The sequence below is a fragment of the Alexandromys fortis genome, unplaced genomic scaffold (assembly GCF_014885135.2).
Source record: "Alexandromys fortis isolate MF-2015 unplaced genomic scaffold, M_Fortis_MF-2015_v1.1 scaffold_11, whole genome shotgun sequence".
NCBI classification, from domain to species: Eukaryota; Metazoa; Chordata; class Mammalia; order Rodentia; family Cricetidae; genus Alexandromys; species Alexandromys fortis.
The window spans coordinates 1,217,594-1,238,400 of NW_026067912.1; the positions used below are offsets into that span (position 1 = coordinate 1,217,594).

The 20,807-nt window shown below is 48.4% G+C and overlaps 1 protein-coding gene across 2 annotated transcripts in view; it reads left to right on the forward strand.

Moving 5' to 3' along the window:
* Cyfip2 (cytoplasmic FMR1 interacting protein 2) overlaps positions 1–20,807 on the forward strand; it is a 119,785-nt gene that overhangs the window by 80,159 nt on the left and 18,819 nt on the right. For both annotated transcript variants that reach the window (XM_050138684.1, XM_050138683.1), the window contains exons 24-26: positions 5,564–5,707; positions 7,294–7,384; positions 8,220–8,350. In XM_050138684.1, the coding sequence (XP_049994641.1) occupies positions 5,564–5,707; positions 7,294–7,384; positions 8,220–8,350 (366 nt within the window). The remainder of the gene's footprint in view (positions 1–5,563; positions 5,708–7,293; positions 7,385–8,219; positions 8,351–20,807) is intronic.

The following is a 20,807-nucleotide window of genomic DNA, read 5'->3' on the forward strand; positions in this document are numbered from 1 at the left end:
TTGGGCGTAGTGGTATATGCTTTTAATCCCTGCGTTCAGGAGGCAGAAATGGGCAGATCAGTGATTTTGATGCCAATGTGGTATACATAGAGAGTCAAGGCCAGCCAGGGATACATAGAGAGACTTTGTCTGAAAAACAAAACAATACCCTCATCAAGATGAAGCACGTCCCTGTGTGTCCATGTGGTGTGTCATCAAGTGAGTACCAATTATAAAGACAGGGGTTTGGGTTAGAGTTGGCTTTGGTTTCTCCAGATATTCTAACATCTAAGTGTTAGAGTGGGCATGACCTCTAGGAGCTGGGAGGTTCTGTTTCTTTTGACTTTTACGACTCATGACTCAAGAGAGAAGGAAGCATCATTTCTTTAGGCTTCTCCAGCAACTCCTTTGGGTCTGTCACCCTGTGGACTGAGAGCCCCAGGGTGGAAGGCAGAGGCTTGTGCAGTGCCTCCACAACTTCAGAAGCATCAAGAAGCGACAGGCAGACGTGCCAGCCCCTTTGCCCAAGTGCTAGCAATGGCTCTGAGACTGTGACTGGGTGGACCTGTCCTGGGAACCGTCTTTCTGCCAAGGGTGGTCTGGCATGGTACTCGCGCAGTGGTTTTAGAGAGCTGAGCTACAGCTCGCTGGCTCTCCAGCCTCAGTCAGAGGCCCAAGTTTGCGTGTGGACTACTGGCATCCGATAGAGAAGCCATAACACAAACAGGAAGTTAGGATGGGTTTTAATTCCTCTTGGGAAATCTTCGAAACAGTATTTGTGATTCCAGAGAGCAGAGATGCAAAGTACTTACAGATTGGGTTAGCCAGATAAATAGAATTTATTGTGTGGAGTGGCCGGCTGGGCTAACCGTCTGGTGAGAGATGGAGGTTTCAAGATTAAAAGTTCATGTATACTGCCTTTTAAAATGGTGTAGATGTTAGGTTTTCTTGGATTTGGTTTAGTTTGGGGTCTGGGGTGGAGGCTAGGCTGCCCATACAGTCCAGACACCCCTGGAGTCACAGGCCTGAGCTGTCACTATTGGTGTAGTCATAACTGTTACATTGGGACTATTTTCCCCACAGTTTTGGTTTTATTTTTTATTTTTTAGAAGTTGGCTACTATTGTTTCTCTCTCTCTCTCTCTCTCTCTCTCTCTCTCTCTCTCTCTCTCTCTCCCCCCCCCCCCCCAAAGTCTTATTTGTGACCCAGTGAGATGACCCAGTGAAAGAAAGCTCCTGCCATGGAAGGCTAATGACTTAAGTTCAGAACTGACTCCCAGAAGTTGTCCTCTGACCTCCACACACTCACTGTGCCGCGTGTTTGTACATCATACACATACAATGATAATACATAAAATTTAAAGAAAAATACCATTTACTTCTTCAGAAACTATAACCTGGACCGCCTAGTAATAATTCCTGAGTTGGGTTGGTTTATTTCTTGATGATCTCCTTGGTGTCATCTAGCTTCAAACGAATCTGGTTTCTCATGGGCTACAGGAAATCTACTTAGTTTCCCATCAGGCAGTGGGTGTGGCCCGAGTCAGTGAGTGGAGATGGCTTGGTGTGAGAGACGAGTGGCAAATGTCCAGTGTCCCAAGTCACACTGCGTTCCTGTTTTTCTTTGCTGAACCTCAGAAAATGCCCAGGCTCCCCTATTCCCACATTTTCTCGATAGGGCCCAGCCTCCTGCTGAGCCAGCAGGTCAGAGGGGTGCCCTTGTGTGTGTGTGTGTGTGTGTGTGTGTGTGTGTGTGTGTGCATGTCTTTTTCCGCATGCGTGTGCTTCTTGTTGCATGCATGTGCTGGATTTGGGGGATGGGGCAGGAAGCTTGTTCACTTAGGAGGTGAAGTGGAAGTCTGCAAATTTCATGTTAAATCTGCTGAGGCCTAAACTTCCCTTCTAGGCTGATACAGGATCGGCACCAGAGACCTCCTAAGTGTACCAAGTGGGTTTGGAGGGGAGCATTCTTTTAACTCTTGTCTGGCAAAGTAATTCCAAAGTGTTTCCCCTCTGCCTAAAACTGCGACAGCCTGCTGAACAGTCTCCATATACCTGAAGATATTTTTTTGTTTGTGCTACTAGGAGGTGCTGGGCACTGGGAGGTCATGGGGGAGGAGGGTGGGGGATGAGGGAGACTTGGGAGACTGCTCAAATGGACACACACCCATCGAGAGAGCAGTGGAGATTGCACTTTGGAAGGGAACGGCAGAGTACCTCTATTCTAGCCTTTTTCCTGGGGTGCGGGATGCCCAGATCACATGTCTGGACAGTTCTTACTTTTGTGATGTTTTGATATTGAACAAAATCTGTTTTATCAGCTGCTTCCAGCTCTGGTTTCGGTCTGTCCCCTTGTGGGTATCCCACTATGTTGTATAAATCAGACCTCCTGTATTGAACCTATATCGAGAGAATCACCACAGTGGCCATCATTTCTGGTGGGGAAGTGGAGTTGAGCAAGACAGTACTTTCTTAGTGTTTATCAGCCAAAATAAGATTAATGAGTGCTTCCATAGGTAATTCTGGGGCCAGGCATCATGCTTATGGCTTTACATAGCTTACCTGTTAAACTTCAAGTACCATCCTCTTAAGGACTGGAAGTAATTTTCCCGAGTTCCCCCAAGTAGTAAATTAGGGCTCTGCAGCAGAATATGCATAACTTCAAAGTCAGCCTGGGCTACTTTGTGAGAGTCAGCCTCACAAAAATACTAATAAACAATAGGAACAAAATAGGACCCTGGGATTTGAACCCACCATGACTGTGCTTCCCCTCCAGCTCATCGAGCAGTTTCAGGGTTTAAAAATAGAGACTCAGAAGAGACAACAGGCTGATTGCTGCCACCACTACCATCACCCATATCCATCCGGAATCCCCCTGCTGGCAGAGCAGAAATTCCTTCCCTGGGAGCACAGGAAAAGCCCAGAGTGCCTGATATGAGGGGGCTGTTGGGACCAGCCAAGGGCTCTGTCACGTGTCCCCCTGGCCACGACCATGCCAAAGCTTTGTCCTCTAGTGTTTCCTAGTGTGGTAAAGCTGCAAGAGGAAACTCAAAGCATGGTTCTGCATTTGTAATCTTTGAAAAATAAGTAAATTAGACTGTGATAGAAAAATAGGGGTTTTGGTTACTTTCTTATTGGGATGGAGTAAAATGCACTTAGCTCTATCTGGGCTGCAGTAGCAAGAGTACCATAGGATGGGTGGCTGATGTGACAAATACTTATTGCTTAGAGCTCTTGAGCTAGAAATCCTAGTGCGAGATCATAGAACTGGGTGCTGGCAGATCCAGGTCTGGTCTGCCCACGGGCATCCTGTTATATGGCAGAGAGGGAACAAGCTCACATGCATTTTCTTATGGAGACACCAAGCCCCATTCACCAGGACTCTAACCACCCAGCATCCCGAGTTCTTCACAGTCACCTGGGGGGAGGAGGCTAGGATCTCAGTGTGTAAATTTGAGAGGGACACAGCAACAGGTCCACAGATCATGGCTTCATGAGTCGTGACAAATACCTCAGACAACTCAAGCAGGATGGGGAGCTGCTCCACCTCCCTTGAACGGTCTGTACCCCTTTCTAGTCAGGTCTCTTTGGCCCCTGGACTCCTCCACTCTGAAGGAGAAGGAAGAATACATAATAATGCTTTGACGATGGGGGTGGGGGGTGGGATCTGAACCAAATCACACCTCCTATGTGTATGAGCCTCACGCCCCTTTCCACATTCGCACTTGGTAATGCTGCCTGTTACAGAAGCACTAGAATAGGATTAGTGTGCACATTAAAAAACACACATATATGACCTGGCTTCAGGGTTCTTGCAGCCACAGTCCACAGGCTTTCAGTAGTCAACAATGACATTAGTGGACATCATAATCAGAAATAGCTGCAGTTCCCTTCCACCCTAAACCACCCCATGCATTCAAAAATGACAAAGGCTATGCCCTTCCCTAGGTTTAGGCAGCTTACTCCGACAGCTCCAGCTCCTCGGTATAGACTCCCATGCTCCACGCCTCCCTGTGTGCAGGGGTGAGCTCACCAGACACACTCAGTTGGTGACGTAACAGGTGTCCCAGCTTAGCAGGCATCCGAATTACTGACGGGGACACTAGTTGTCCTTCACGCTAGAACCGTGATGCTCACTTCATGCAGTTAGGATAATCCATGTGTAACCAAACATCCTAAACTCGGAATGCACACTGAACCTAATTAAATCTTCGCCAATGACTCGGGAGGGCGTGGAGAGCCTTGCAAACCTCCACATGCAGCATACTGGGTCCTGTTTCATTCACGTAGAATTCCTAACTGATCAGCTAATAGAGTAGCAGGTGCAGCCTGCTCACATCGGCATGTTCCTGCACAAGATTTTAATACCAGGAAAGGAAAGCATGCCCAGAAATCAGGTGAAACCTTAGCTAAGCAATTGGATATCACAGGTAGATGGTTTCAACTCCTACGATAGAGGGAGACGTAACAGCGGAGCTCTTAGAATCAGCCATACTTGCTCCAGAGCAGAGGTTACTCGCCTAGGGACTCTATGACCTGGAGCCAACTTCAGGCTACCCAGAGCTTTGGCTGCCTCATCTGTGAAATGTGGTTAAGACCGTTACAAATCACAGTCGTTTTTGTGTGCATTGAATGAAAATGCACGGGGAAGCCCGACGAAGCATGGCATGAATGGTTCCCAATACAGCAGCCTGAACTAGGACCTGCTACGGGCCATGCGCTCTCAGACAGACAGGTATCACCACCATCTTCAGCTGCAGCTGTGCCGTGGATAGAACCCAGCGCCTTTCACTGTGTAGCTCAGGCTGGTCTTGAATTCCAGATTCAACTACCTAAGTAACAGGATTACAGGTGTGCACCACCACACCCAGCTCAGAAAGGTCTCTTAAACTCTGTCTCATTCAGTTAGGGTATCCCTCAGGGTCCATAGGATGACGGTGGCCCAAGTCCAGAATTCTGGGTCCCCCAGCAGCCCCCCAGTTCAGGAGCTCTACTGTGTGTATTCTGCATCTGAACATCCATGGTATCTTTACTGTAGTGAACTCTGTTCTCAGAGTTTTGACACTACTAACTTAATCCAATACCCATCATTCACAGAGTAGGAAACCAGGCTCAGAAAGCCTGCTGACCTTGCTGGGCTCTCAGACATAAATCTCCTGATTCCTGGGGCCAGCCCTTCCCCAGTCCCCTCCTATCACAGCTGAAAACAACCAAGCACAGAAGACAGTGGCCAGTTGGCCGCCCAGTCTCAACATCTAATCTCCAGATACAAAACCACCTCCAGGAGAAAGGCAGCTTTCTCAGTCCCTAGCTTGATTTGTCTGTGGACAGTTACACATGACAGGTTTCCTAGTATTCTTGATGTTTAGCTTGGTGTTTTTACCCCCTCCCACTGGGGAACAGCTTCTCCGGCCTAGTGACATTTGCTACATCACTAGTCATTGGCCACATCTCACTCCAGGACCAATGAGGGAGCCCTGGGAGCAGCAAGATTCCGTTTCTCCTGTCAACAGAGTACCTGCCAGGACTCCCCCCAGCTTCCGTTCAGGAGTTCCACACTCACTTTCCTCAACCTCTGTTTCCAGCCTCTCAACATTGCCTACAGCCACATCTACAGCTCGTACAGGAACTTCGTGGGCCCCCCTCACTTCAAGACCATCTGCAGACTGCTGGGCTACCAGGGCATTGCTGTGGTCATGGAGGAGCTCCTGAAAATCGTCAAGAGCTTGGTAAGGGCGGGGGGAGGGGAGGGACACATGGTGCTGATGTGGGTGTTCCCAGGCACAGTAGTTGTGCACAGGATTGGTTCTTCTGAGCTGAAAACTAAATCTGAGGTGTGCCAGCTCTGCCACCTAATGTCACCCTGCGAGTCCTTAGTCCGTATTTCTTGGTGTTTTCTACACATCTTCAAGTGTATTTCTTTATACCTCTTCTTATATAACTTTTTATTTATGTTTATCTGTGTGTGTCTGCTTGTCTGTGTGTGCACGTCATGTTGTGCAGTACCCGCAAATACCAGAAGAGGGTGCTAGATCCCCTGGAACTGGAATTCCAAGCAATTATGAGCCTCCTAATGTGGGTGCTTGGAACCAAGCCCAGGTCCTCAGGCAGAGCAGCAAATGTTGTTAACCCAGCTGTGTCTCTAACCCAGCGCAGATCTCTTGCCTTGTACCTTTGCCTTCCCGTTTGTGGCTCAGAACTCCTTGTTTTTGCTGACTGAATTGAGAAATTCTGATTTTGACATTCAAGGCCAGATCACTGCTTATTCTGCCCAGCTACGCTCTCTGCTAACTAATTTAGCACGATGGTCTGGGTGTGCAGCTCAGTTGGCACAGTGTACAAGGTCCTTGGTTCAATCCCTGGTACCCCCATAAAGCTGGCTGATATGGTAGTACCAACTAGAGACAGGAAGATCAGAGGTCCAAGATCATCCTCAGCTACATAGTAAGTTCGAGGCCAGCTGGACTACATGAGGCCCTTTAAAAAAAAATCAAAACAACAGCAGCAACAACAAAAGACTGTAGCATAGCAAATCCACAATTCACATGCTGCCTTTTTTAAAATTCTCATGGCCATGGCAGACATCTCTGATCATCATACTCTGTGCCCTGGGGGTTCATGCTGACCACTGCTACCACTGTTCCAGGGACTTCTGTATCCCTTTACCAACATTCCGTGTGTATCCCAAGTATGGTCGTCTGGAGCCTCATTGAATTCCCTGTAGTGCAGCTGCTGAAGCAAGGCCAAAATACGGAAACACGAGTTCTCTGGAAATCTTGGGTTCCTGAAGAGAAATAATTTATAACCAACCGTGTAAGGGATAAACCAGACTCTCTCACACAGTCTAGTTCTTTAGAAGCAGCCGTGAGAAGCTATAGGTCATTAAGAGCTGCCGAACCAAGCCCAGAGTAGAACAGAAAAATGAGGTAATGGATTAAAGATGTCTTGCCTTGCACGCGCGGAGGAATGCGCTATGAATTTTCCATGCTTAAATTAGATTACATGCATTAATCTCCACAGTTCCCTGTCTGCGTTTCGTTTGGTCTCCATATCGTAAGCGTTCCCAACCCTGAAAAAAAAAAAAAAAAAAACAAAACAAAACAAAACCCATACCGAAGCACCCCACATCCCTCATAACATCCACTCTGTTTTCCGTCTCTAAAGGACAAGGGGGCCAGTCCCCTCTTTTAAATGCTTTGCTCACAAAGTCTCAGCAGAACCCCGGGGTCCACTGCGGCCCTACATTTGGGCCAGCAGTATCGAGTGTAACAGCGGGCTGGTTCATAGCTGCTCATTCGTCCGTATCTTCTTGCAGCTCCAAGGTACCATCCTGCAGTATGTGAAGACGCTGATAGAAGTGATGCCTAAAATATGCCGGCTGCCTCGGCACGAGTACGGCTCCCCAGGTGGGTGACGGGGAAGCACTGCACACCCGAGGCAGGGCACTCAGGAGACTGGCTAGCCTTCAACCTGTTTCAGCCCCCTGCGCAGTGGTATCGCCCTCTGCCAGGGCGGTGATGATGCCCACATGACTTCTGGCAGCTGCAGTTGCATTGCAAGCATGAGAGCGTTTAAGCAGTGGACAGAAGGTTTACATGTGTGGCCCTTAGCACCCCTAGCAGGCTTTTTAGAGGTAGCTGGTACCCCAGGCGGGGCACCATGGGAAATAGGTAAACTGAGGCCACTTAGAGGCAATGGGTTGTCTTTTTATTGTTTGGATTACTCACATAGGAAAAGACAGAAGTTATAATTTGATGCCTTGAACTTTTTGTTTCCAAAAGCTAAGGCACAATTTTCCATATGCATGTGCTTGAGAACAGAGGCCCTGGTGTCCATGCCTAGCTGCGCCACTTCCTGGCTGTGTGGCTATGGGTGTGTTGCTTACCTGCTCTGAACCTCATGTGAAAAGGGATGATAGTGCCTAGTTGATATTATGAGTAATAAAAGGATATTATAGACAGATATACCTAAGTCAGATAATATAAATAATAATCTTGCTGTTAGGAATTCAGGTCCCTTTTGGAGGGACAGATAGGCCACAGCTTATAGATGTGTTTCATTTTGCTCTGGATATTTGGTGCCAGCCTCCTGAGCTTTGTCTAGAGTTGACCCTCACATAGACTCTCCCCGTAAGCTGGCATGCAGAGGGTTGCTAAGTCTAGGGCTGTGGTTCAATTGGCTTGTCCCGTTAACCTGGTTAACAGTGCCCTTGTCCCACTGAGCTTCCCCTTGTGCTCTCAGGGATCCTGGAGTTCTTCCACCACCAGCTGAAGGACATCATCGAGTACGCAGAACTCAAGACCGATGTGTTCCAGAGCCTAAGGGAGGTGGGCAACGCCATCCTCTTCTGTCTCCTCATAGAGCAAGCTCTGGTAAGTCCTGAACCCACAGAATCCACGGTGTCCCCAAGTGGGCTCCCTCCACACATAACAGATGCCCAAGCTTCAGCCCTGACATGTATGCTTTCATTCCTGAAGGTTGGAAGGCCAGAGCAGGCAGAGGCTCTGGAGACACTCATATCTGACTTCCAGCACTGACCCCACCCCTCTTTGGTTGAGCCCAGTCCTCAGAGCAGGTGGCCAAGTTTTAATTGTCCTTTCTTTTAGATTGCCTTTCTGTCTTAGCGACAGTGTCCTTTGCTTTACAGAAGCTTCTCAGTCTCAGGAAGTCCCATTTATTCAATGCGGCCCTTACTGTCTGTGCTGCTGGGGTTATACGTAGGAAGTGGTCTCCTGTGCCCACATGTTGTAGAGTACTTCCCACTTTCTCTTCTATCAGGTTCAGTGTGTTCAGACTGATATTGAGGTCTTTAATCCACTTGGACTTGAGTTTTGTGCATGGTGACAGACATGGATCTATTTTCATTCTTCTACAGATTTACATCCAGTTTTGCCAGCACAATTTGTTGAAGATGCTCTCTTTTTTCCATTGTATACTTTTAGCTCCTTTATCGAAAATCAGGTGCTCATAGGTTTGTGGATTAAAGTCAGGGTCTTCTATACGGTTCCATTGGTCGACTTCTCTGTTTTTATGCCAATACCAAGCTGTTTTCAATACTGTAGCTCTGTAATAGAGTTTGAAGTCAGGGATGGTAATGCCTCCAAATGTTCCTTTATTGTATAAAGATTGTTTTGGCTATCCTGGGTTTTTTGTTTTTCCATATAAAGTTGATTATTGTCTTCTCCAGATCTGTGGAGAATTTTGATGGCATTTTGATGGGGATTGCATTGAATGCCCTTTCTTTTGGAAAGCACACTGCTAGCCAGCAATGCGCCGGGGGAAGAAGTGGCAGTAGCCAGCAGCTGCCGGCATCCTGTGTGTGCTTGGTGACCAAATGCAACAGGTTTGCATCTTGGTGAATGCAGAGGTAAAATAATCGCAATCAAGGTGTGAAACAGTGCCAAGAGCTTGCTATCTGCAGCAGGCAAGGAGAGCATGAGGTCATTTCTCTGTGAACCAAGCAAGCATGGGGACTTTATCCAAGGAACCTATGCATATTCATGCCAGTAGCCACACACTTAGGAGCATACCCTGTTCCTAAACATACTTTGTTTAAAATCATAATTTTAAAAGGTGTGTAAAGGATTTTTGGTTTTAATGTGTATGAGTGTTTTGCCTGCATGTATGTATGTGTACCATATGTGCGCAGTACCTTCAGAGGTCAGAAGAGGGCGCCAGAGCTCCTGTAACTGGAGTTATGGATGACTGTGAGCATCACTGTATGTACTGAGAACTGAACCCATGTCCTCTGCAAGAGCGGTCAGTGCTACTGCTGAGTCATCTATCGAGTCCCTGTAAAGAATATCTTAAAAATTAATGTAATGGACAGAAGTGCCTCTGGGCATGCTCAGTTGCACCATAAAGTTTTAGCAGAAAATACTTTGAGGGTGCAGGCCCCCAAAGGTGTCTGTGTGACTTAGTGTTGTTGTGTTGCCATGGAAATTATATTTATAATGTCAGTAGTGCTGTGAGGGGCAAGCACAGGGTCCAGAGAGAGAAAAAAAAAAACAGAACCAGTGTGGTCTGTGTATAAACTGACGACGTGACTGCTCCATGGTATGGTTAAGGGGAAGGTTTTATTGTAGACATGAGAGAGAGAACAGCCAGAGGCGTCTGGCAGAGTCCAGAACAGACAGAGAAAGTAGCAGACTGAACATAGTTAGCATACTAGACCTGGCTATGAGAGAAGCAGGAAGAGAGCAGGGTGGGGCTACGTAGGGGAGTAGTGTGGAAAAGCAGAGACCGGAAGGAGGGAGACAAAGAGAACACAGCCCAAATCACAGGGTTATAAGGGGGAATGAGCAGCTGGGGGAGTTTAGGTTAGGGGAGGAGGTGAGAAGGGCTCGGATGGACTCTGAAATGTGTAACCGGTACTTGTGATTCTGGGGGAGCCTGGACGCCAGCATACACTTTGGGATGCTAATACACACCACAGATAGCCGTTATCCCTTCTGCCTTTTGGAATTTGGGGAAATGGAGTTTCCTTTGGACCTTGCAGGATGGGACTAAGGCAGGGCTTCCTTGCAGAGTGTGCTGGAGATTGAGAACTTCATAACAGAAACTGTTGTAGGCGGAGGGCAGCCCTGCATCTTTAACTCTTATGACAGGTGACAAAGGGATGACCCGCTATCTAGCTTAAAGGCTGAAGAGAGAAGTGTGTGCAAGGTACAGGCAGCAAGAGTTAAACAGAAGTAGCATCCTGAGAGCGGACACAAGGATGCCTGCCTACATAGACACATCTCAGGGAGCCTAGGACCAGTCCTTTGCTGATGAGTGGTTCGTCTGCATCTCTGGCCCTGTTGCACAGAAGTGACATGCCTGGAGGCTATGCTCTCCATGTTCTTTCCCACACATTACCCACATGTGGTGAACCCAGTCCTCAAGGTGTGTGGTGACCAGGGCAGTGGAAGGAAACAGAAAGCTGCAGCCGGGGGGGATGTGGGGAGACGTAACTCTTGAGGTGCAATGGAACACACTGGGCATCTCCTTCATCTGCACACAAAGTGTAGGTTACTAAGAGCTGACTTGCTGCTCGAGGCCCAAACAAGAGACAGGCATCTTTGCCTTTATTCGGGAGGGGAAGATGAGCAAAGATCTCACAAAAGGACAGCTGCGTATGGGGACCCTTGCTCTGAGCACGTGAACAGGGTAACAGCAGTAGGGATGCTGAGGAACTGGGGAGAATGCCTTGTTTCAGGGAGGAGAAGTTGGTGTCGAGAAGGAGCTGAAAGGATCCAGGATGAACAAGCATTGAAAGGCTAAGGCAGGAACTGCGGCTGAGAGACAGCCAAGTGGCAGGCGACCTCTGGTGACAATATCCTGGCAGTAATACCCTGGCAGAAGCTGCTGGAGGTTTATGGGCAGGAGAGAGAGGACCTGCCTTTTTTAAGGTCCTGTTGGCCACAGGGAGAAGCAGCAGCTGGACAGAGAAAAGATCAAGGGCATGGCTGTTTGCAGCCTGGGTCCACAGAAGAGAGAGGTGTGGGGGTAGTGAGGTACACAGCCAAGGCAGAAACGAAGAGAGAGAGCTAACTGTGCGGGCTGCAGACTGAGAGCTGAGAGGATCGTTCCCTGGTGAGCCACAGTGTCTGTCCTCGTCCTCATTTGGGGCTCTCAGGCCCTCACCGCCTGCAGAAGCTATGAAATGGTCCTGTGGTGCCTCCTCTGTGAGGAGCAATTGTGTTCTCTTTCAAATGGACTCCGGAAACAGCTAATGGCTCCTCTTCCTGATACCAGGCCCTTTACACACTTCAGTGGGCCTGGGTTGCTATAGCAACATAGCCTTCAGAAGTCACAAGGATAAGTAATAAAAAAAAATGTTTAGGGCCTCAAGAGCATGAAGAAAGGGAAGAAGACAGGGTTGGCAGGGAGGACACGTGAGCCCCCCTCTTTCAGGAGATGCTGTGGGTGAGAGCCTCCATTCAGACCAGGAGGTCGTGAGATCAGTACATGCTAACCTTGGAGGAAAAAGCTTTCCCAGCTCCATCACTAAGGACAAAAGGACACTCGGGGACTGAAGTCACCTGGCTGACTCTCCTAGCACACACACAACAGTGTGGAGAACGTGTCAGCAGCCCAGACAGATGACAACACAAGTGTGTGTGTGTGTGCGCGCGCGCGCGCTGCCCCTGGTCCTGGGCAGGGTGGGCTGACAGTCAGGAATGGTGCTCACCAAGGCTGCAGCCCCTGCTTTCTGCTTGGATCAAGGGGGAGCTCTGCAGCTCTCCAGTCCTGTGCTTGCCTGGATGAAAGTAGGGCAGGAGAGTTCCAGAGCTTTTTTTAGCTTAGAAAGTAGAAATGAAATATGAAGAGGTGTATCAGTTGTTCCCATTAAGAAGGCAAAGAAAGAGAGAAAGGATGGGGGGAGGAATGAAAAGGAAGGAGAAGGGAGGGAGGGAGGAAAAAAAGAGAAAGGGAAGGAGTTCGGGTTGAAGGGAGGGGGAAAGGAAGGGAGGAGGAAGCAGAGGGAGGGCGGGGGTGAGGGGAAGCTAAGGCCTTCCATCCATAGAAGAGCTCTGTAGCTGGACTGGTCATTCGTCAAACAAGAGTTTTTCACCTTTAGCACAAGGCACATGAGAGAAGTTCCATGTGTGAAATAAACTACCTAATAACACACTGAGGGATGAATAGGAACTCATCAGGCTGAGGGATCAGCAGCCGTTGTCTCTAGATTTCAGGAAAGAGCCACGGATTAGAGGTCAGTAGGGACACTGAGCCTTACCAAGAATGGCTGCAGTCCCTCCTTGGAATGGCGTGTTAGCCTTGATCAGGTGAAAACAGCAGGAACGGACAGCTGCAGGGCACGAGAAGTCCCCTCCCGTGTCTCTGCTGTACCTTCTGCTTTCTCCTCATCGATTTCGGCTCTTCACACTGGTAGAGAAGCTGCCCGGGTACGTTCTCTTATTCTGTGGCCTGCCTTTCTGAAGTGGCAGCCGTGACTAATGCCGGCTCTCATGTCAAGGTGTAGACAATGTGCCTTTAAAAGGACGAATGGATCTTCTTCGTTATATAAGCACAAAGATGATGTACCTGGCTTTGCTTTTTTGTGGGGCTGTGGCTGTGTGATGTCTTCAAGGAACACGTGCAGTCAGGTGTGTACATCATAAGTGAATAGCTTGATCAAGCACCGAGATGGTGTAATGCCTGCCAAGTCTAGAAGCAAGTCTACAGTCTCCGTGCTGTAGGAATTCTTCACGCCTCCTCCCCGTGCCTTCAAGGCAGCCATGATTCTGATGGCTGACCCCAGGACTTAGTTTTATCTCTGAAGCTCACCTAAGTGGAATTATGCAGTGTATTTTGCCGTTCTGTCTGATGTCTACCATCCAATGCTGTCTGTGCAGTTTGTATTGTAGGTGCTTCTCATTGTGTTTGTAGGTGAACTGAATAGTGTTCGAGAGTGACTGAGTGCTAACGGCTAATCTCGACTGTGTCTAGAAGCACCTAGCAGGCAAATGAAGCACACCCTCCAGATATATCTGTGAAGGACATTTCCAAAAAGACTTAACTAGAGGGACGGCAGGAAATGACTCATCCCGAATGGGACTGGGGAAATGGTATCGTGCCATCGGCTGGGGAGGTGGGGATAAAGGGAGGAATGTGGGGTCGGAGAAAAGGCTCAGTAGTTAAGGGCACCTGCTGTTCTCGCAGAGGACTCAGATTTATTCCCATCACCCACATGAACTATATGTAACTTTAGTTCTAAGGTATCTGGCACCCTCTTCTGGCCTTTGCAGGCACTACATGCAAGTAATACACATACCTATATGCAGGAAAACACTCAAACACTAAAAAAAAAAATCTTTTTAAGAATAAAGGAAGAAGCTCTGTTCTCTGTCATATACAGGCTTCTCTGCCTTGCCACCCCACGCCCTGTCATGATGAGCTGAGACCTGAAACTATGGACCAAATGAAACCTTCCTTCCTTTACGTCATAGGGTATTTCGTCACTAACGAAGTGGGTCTTGGGGCTGCAGACAGTGGCTTACTTTTATGGATTAGATCTGGTGAATATCGGATGAGGCTTTTGATATGAATTGCTATCATTGGTAAACAGTTGAATTTGATCACAGCCATTCTAGGTGTGTCTCAGCATCTCCACTGGGGTTTTGATTGATCTAAGGGCACCAGGCCCTTGCTGTGTGTGGCTGGTCATCTGGACTCCCTCTTAGGTGAAGTGCTGTTAAGCTGCGTACTTTTTAGTTGGTTTCTTCATCAGCCTGTCAGTGCTATTTACATAATATCAGTCTATGCATAGCAGATACATCATAATTGGCTTTATTGAAGAGTTGTTTCTAAGGGTTGGTATATTCATCAGTTTCCCCTTTCATGGTCGGTGTAGTCTGTCAGGCTGAAACAAACCTCTGAATATATCATCTGGAATTCACACTGTGTTTAGTAGAAGGTAGAAATTCAATTCTGTTTATTTTCAGATTAAATAACGTCTTTCGTCTAGGTGCTGGGCAAGTGCTTACGTTGATGTTTGAGGCAGTCTCGGGTCTCAAAGCCTGAAATCCTCCCGCCTCAGCCTCCAGTGTGCTGAGATCACAGGTGTATGTCACTACACCCCACTTGATTGTCTATCAAGTACTCGCTGATACTTGGTCGGTAGGCTCTTAACAGCTGGTGAATCTAATCTGTTTCCTTTGTCATCTCTGAGCCTTGGTGATTCCTGTTTCCCCCATGGCCACTTTGTGATTTCCATGCTCTTATTCACACTGTGTGTTTCTTTTAAACATCAGCCAGTTGTGTGTTATGCCCCCACACACCTAAACGTGTGAAACACAGAAGACTCCCTCCCCCAGCACACACACAGGCTCTGAGACAGCCACCCCCCTTACCTTATATCTGTTTATTTCCATAGCCACAACAGACACAGTCTCTTGCTGAGAGCATCATTCCAAACCTCTAAATCAGACACAGGTCGGGTTCTCAGCCTCAGCCCTGCTGACCAAGAGACCAGATAATCCCTTGTTGGAGGTCTGTTCTGTGCCTTAGAAGATGCTGAGAGCATTTCTGAACTCTGTCCACTAGGTGGCAGTAGCATCCTCTTCAGATAAACTGATGGCTCCCAATCCTGCCTGACTCTATTGAGAGTCCCTCATCTAGGGCAACTTCACTTTTGCAGATGGTGAAACTAGACATTGCCAGACAGTTTTACAAAATGATTAATTTTTTATTCTCACTCAGCCAGGTTAAGGAGTTTTGATTTCCTCACATCTTCATGTACTGTTAACGATGCCTCTCTGTAATCAGACCTTTTGAATCGGTGTCTTTTGATGAAACATTACGGTTCTGAGGGTGCCAGTATCCCCGGGGTTACTGCTAGCACCAGAGATGGGCTGAGAGCCATGTATGTTTCAGAGTGCAGAAGCCACCCCCTGAGGGACGGGCATGCGCGCAGCCGAGCTGGTTACGGCTGGGATATAGCAGCTGGGTGGCTAACAGCTTTGCATTCTGCAGCTGAGTGACCCAGCCAGCGTCTGACCTTCTGCCTCTGACTTCTGCTTCCTAGTGGCTTTTCTCTTTTTTCCCCCCCTCAATGGACAATTGAAGTACATTGTGTCGGAAAACCCAGATAGCAGAATCTCAGCAAAACCCACACGGTTGCTGTGTTAAGCTAGCCCCTGCTCGCGTCCTGAAAGATATTCTTCCAGATTTTAGTATGCCAGCCTTTCTTCTATAAAATTAGCTCCTCTGTTAGCTTTCAAAGTCTGGTGAGCCGAGCTCAGAAGAGTGGTGGGAAGGGCAATAAGAGAGAAGAGGGGCTCCAACCTATTTACATTCTCAGGCCTGTGCGTTTATTGCAGTCAACAGTTATGTCTTCCTTAAAAGGAAACATTTGCACACATAAATGTATACTCTCTAGTGGGAGGGAGAGTTAAGGTGCGTGGAAGTTAGAAAGGTACCCACAAGGGCTGGTTCCAGATGAAGACTTCACCCTGCGGGGTGTCAAAAGGGAAGTGCTGATGCTATTAGCAAAGAGAACACGGCTCTGTAGGCCATGCTGTCTTGGCTGCAGGTCCTTCCCAGTTGATCAGATACGAATCTGACCTGATGCAGGATAATTCAAGTACTTCCTCGACAGGCAAATGGATGAGGTTGGGGGCAGTGGGAGGTGGGTGTCTGCTGTTATTCAGCAGAGGCGGGGGGGGGAACACAGCACCCATGCTGCAGCCCACCCCGGAGAGGAGAAGAATTACATGCAGATGGATTTAGCTTGCACTACAGAGAGCTGCGGGGTCCCAGAAGCCTGTGCAGCAGAGACAGATGTGGGGATGTGGCAGGTCCTGGGTGGGCTTTTTGCTCTGCGGACACAGGCTCAGATGAGCACTGAAAACATGGCTGATACTTCCCATGCCGAGGGTCGTGGTGGGCGCGGGAAATCCAATTTCTGGCCTGCCCCAGGGACCCTTCAGGAAACACTCACACTAACAACGTCCATGTCCATATAAGGGAATGTTTAGAGCTTGTGCTTGCTGGCTAGGCCTGGCCCTGAGCCCCCTTCCCCCTTCATACCAGAAAACCAGAGTCCAGACGGGGTGGGGGGAGGCGCTTACCCTCCTTTGCTAAGTCGGCTCTGCTAGCGTACTTGACAAAGACAGACACCTAATACAGGAGTGGAATTTGTCTTTTTATTGCCTTAAGCCTTAAAGCCGAATGTTACTTAAGAAAACACTCTTTTGAGATTGGTCAGCTGAAAATGGTCATTTTTCTCTAAAGAACAGATTTAATAGAGTTAAACGCTGTTTTCCCCAAGAATCTGTCCATCCTTAGGATCGCAGGATCTTTTTCAACGTAAGCACAGCGAATCTTTGTAATACCCTTTAGCCAAGAGAAGCCAAGTCCCCCACCTCAAAGACTCAGCATATTGCGAACATACTGGGGTGCGGTGCTTGGCAGCAGTCCTCCCGGCCCCTCAGTCTTAAATGAAGTGTAATAGGGAAGGAAAAGTTCCCAGCAGAAAGCAGCACAGAATTGTCAGCCAGGCCCTTTGAAGGCTTTTGATGTGGGTTCCTTACAGTCAGTCATTTTTGCATCCCCACTCCTAAAGCCTGTTCACTTTCACTTGGCTCTGCTGACAATGAAGAATCGTGCTGTGGGCCTGGGTCCTATTAGGTGTCTAGCCGCTGCTTCCCTCCCCGTAATGTGTTAGCGGGTGTCACGGGAGTGATAACATTAACATGACTCTTGGTCTGCAGACGGTACTGAATAGCGGCTCCGCTCATCAGCTGCACCCCGGGCAACTTCTGCAGAAACAGAATGATACACTGCAGTTCCCATGCTAGGCAGCAGTGAAGCTGCTTCTTCAGAGACAGGGTTTGACTATGTGAGCAGGGCTGCTCCCAAACTCCTTGTGCTTCCCAACTCTAATATACAGGAGTTGCTACTGGTCCTTGTGAAAAAAATGTAAACCTTTTTCCTGGTGAAGTGGCTTCTCACTTTAGAAAACTCATCCTGGAGGCTGGGGCAGTGGGTCCTTGGGTCAGGTTCTTGTGGGATAAATATGAAGACCTGGGTTCGGATTCCCAGAGCCCGGATGCAGTAATGCACATCTGTTAGCTGCAGAGCCCAGATGCAGTAATGCACATCTGTTAGCCCCAGAGCCCAGATGCAGTGATGTTCATCCGTTAGCCCCGGTGCTTCTGCAACAAGACGGGAAGTAGAGACGGAGGATCCCTGGAAGGTCACAAGAGCAGCCAGCCTGGTGTGTACAGCAGTCAACAAAAGTCAGTGTCTAAGACTAAAGAGTGAGGATCAACATCGGAGGTTGTCCTCTGACCTCCACCCATGCACCATCACACGCATGAACACATGTGCACAAACACCATTGTCCTCTGACCTCCACCCATATTCCATCACACACATGAACACATGTGCACAAGCACCATTGTCCTCTGACCTCCACCCATATTCCATCACACACATGAACACATGTGCACAAGCACCATTGTCCTCTGACCTCCACCCATGTATCATCACACGCATGAACACATGTGCGCAAACACCATTGTCCTCTGACCTCCACCCGTATACCATCCACACACACAAATATACATGCACACACACAAGAGACTTCTTAGTTCATCATGGTTAAAAACACTGTAAAACTACTTTAGGGACAAATGAGACTCTGCGGTTACATATTCTGTGATGCTGAGAAGTTTGTACTGTGAGCTGCTCTCAGTACTCAGTATTGACGATAATTATGCAGCCGGCTGACCTCACTCTTAGGAGCCTCATGCTTAGACCGCTAAGGCTGAAATTTCTCAGTGTCGTCCCTTCAGATGATTCAGAACAGTTACAGCCACTGTGACAAAACAGCCGCTGGTACTTTCCAAGGACGGTCATGCAAAGCTGGAGGAGGGGAAAGAAAACTGACCAGGGACCAAAACGGTTAGGAAAAGCGGTCACGATCGTTGCAGCACAGGAAGAAGCCAAGTTATGAAAGGGTGTATTTCTCCAGCTCCCTCCACTGCATGGGAGGATGACTTCGGTAACACGTGCCCCCAAAGCTGCTGCTTTCATCTCTTTTATAAAATCGGGGCCTCTGCTCGTGCTGACCTCTGCCCTAGCTCCCTGTTTGATTCACCACCGGGAACTGTCACTTCAAGACCAAGAATATTCGAATGCACATGGGAAGTTCTTCAATCCAGATTAGAAAGAGACCATGTGGGACCTGCAGGTGGTCCTGGGAGAGCATCTCGGTGGCCTCCCTTCTCCCACTAGTCACACGAGAGGACTTGCCTACCATTTCAGGGGCTTTTAGGGGGAAAACCAAAACCAAAAAAACAACATAATGCATTCTCATTGTGCTTAGTATGGGAGGTTTATGTCATATGTAATTTGGAAAGGGCCACTCCTTTCCATGATAGAACCGAGGCAGGAACATGCTAAAAGAGGACATTACTGAGCCAGATATGGCAGCACACACCTGTAATCCTAGCACTTGGGAAGTCCCTGCAGAAGAATTCAAAGTTCAAGGTCATCTTTGGTTACATATTGCATTGTGTTGAATTTGGTTACGTGTAGCTACTTGAGACTCAGTAACCAAGGGAAAGTGAGGGGGTGGTGACTGGCAGGTAGAATGTTAGGACACAAAATGACACAGCCAGTTTCTCCATGGGACACCAAAGGGATCTGCATACAATTACAATCGGTCCTGTTGCTCTAGTTAAAACTGCCAGGGAGTTTCTCATTGTAGAGAAAGTCAGACTCTCAGCTCTGATCCACAAGGCCCGGAAACCTCAGCCTCACTGCTCCACCAGCCTGCCCTCATGGCCCTCCTCCCTCCGCCACACATCCAGCCGTGTGGCTGAGTCTGCAGGTGAAGATGTGGTCAGATAAACTGAGGTACACTGTCAGAGCTCACTGTCCTTGACGTCCACCGCTGTCATCATGTCTGTCACCATCACCACAACCCACGGGCATCTCTTCCAGGAACTTAGCAGTATAGTGTCTAATTCTGAGTGACTCACTCCTGGTCCAAAATGCCCTGACCGCCAGTGGCCCTGTTGGCACACACAGATTGCTGTGCCCTCGTGTACACCCAAATGGAGGACTCACAGAATTCCCCACCCGCTTGTGTCCTCCACCGTGCTTAGAAAGACCATGTGTCGGGTCTGGGTCACCCCCTGCTCCGTCTCCAGCACCTACTACTACTGTGTGAATGAAGGTCTTACTGTAATCTCTGCTCAGCCTCCATCATAGCGGCCAGTGTGTGGAGCCTCGTTTCATCTCTAGATGGCATTGCCCTTCTGTACTCGGCATTCTTCTCACTGATTTCTCATGTCAGACGAAATTCCAGTCCCGGGCATGGTGGTCCCTCTGAGAGGATCCTCTCTGTCAGTGTGTGCAGGGGTCATTGCTTGGCTTCTGCACCAGAAGTACAGACTCTGGCTGGACAGTTCATTCTGCAACTCAGCGAGGGCTCTGAATAAATGGGAGCTGTAGACAATGCTGTGTGGACCAGAGTGGTTGGGAAGTTCCTAGAAGGTCAAAGTTGAATGTGGATCTTAGGAGAGGTGGATAAGATTGGCTGGAGAACTCTGTGGACATCAGGAAGGGAGATCACTGACCATGTAAGGGTACAGTACTTTGGGATTGCATAAGCAGATCTGTAAAAATGAGTTGCCTGCCGGGATGTTATTTACACAGACTTAGGATAGAAGTGACTTCTGGGAAGAGTGATATTAGGTCCTGCTTATTTGACTAAAAGGTGGTTTAAGACCTGTCATTCTCTGTGTGGGTAGGTGGGGGAATGGGTACATACACACACACACACACACACACACACACACACACACGCACGCACGCACGCACGTATGCACACACTCATGTGTCCATGCCCGTGGAAGCCATAGGACAAACTTAGATATTGTCCCTCAGGCACCACACTTTTGCTGTTGTTAAATAGAGTCTCTCCCTAGCCTGATACTCAGCAGCTAAACCAGGCTGGCTGTCCAGCGAGCCCCAAGCATACATACTCCTGACACCACCTTCTCCAAACTGGGATTGCAGGCACACTGCCATTCCTGGCTTTTCCACATGGGTTCCGGAGGGTCAAAATCAGGTCCTCATGCTCGTGCAGCGAGGACTTGACCCACTGAGCCACCGCCCCATTCTCCTTTAAACTACAGATGAAAATAATAGTTCTCTGTATATTGAAAGGAAGTTGACTAACACCCAGCAAATCGGTAAGCTGTGTGCTCCTCCCAGGCATGGGTGAGGCTGAAATGTTTCTTGGGTCGTTCGATTCGAAGTGAGTTTTCTGGTTTTGATAATTTTGTGTATTTTCTTTATATGTGTGTCTATGGGGACTGGTCTCTCTGG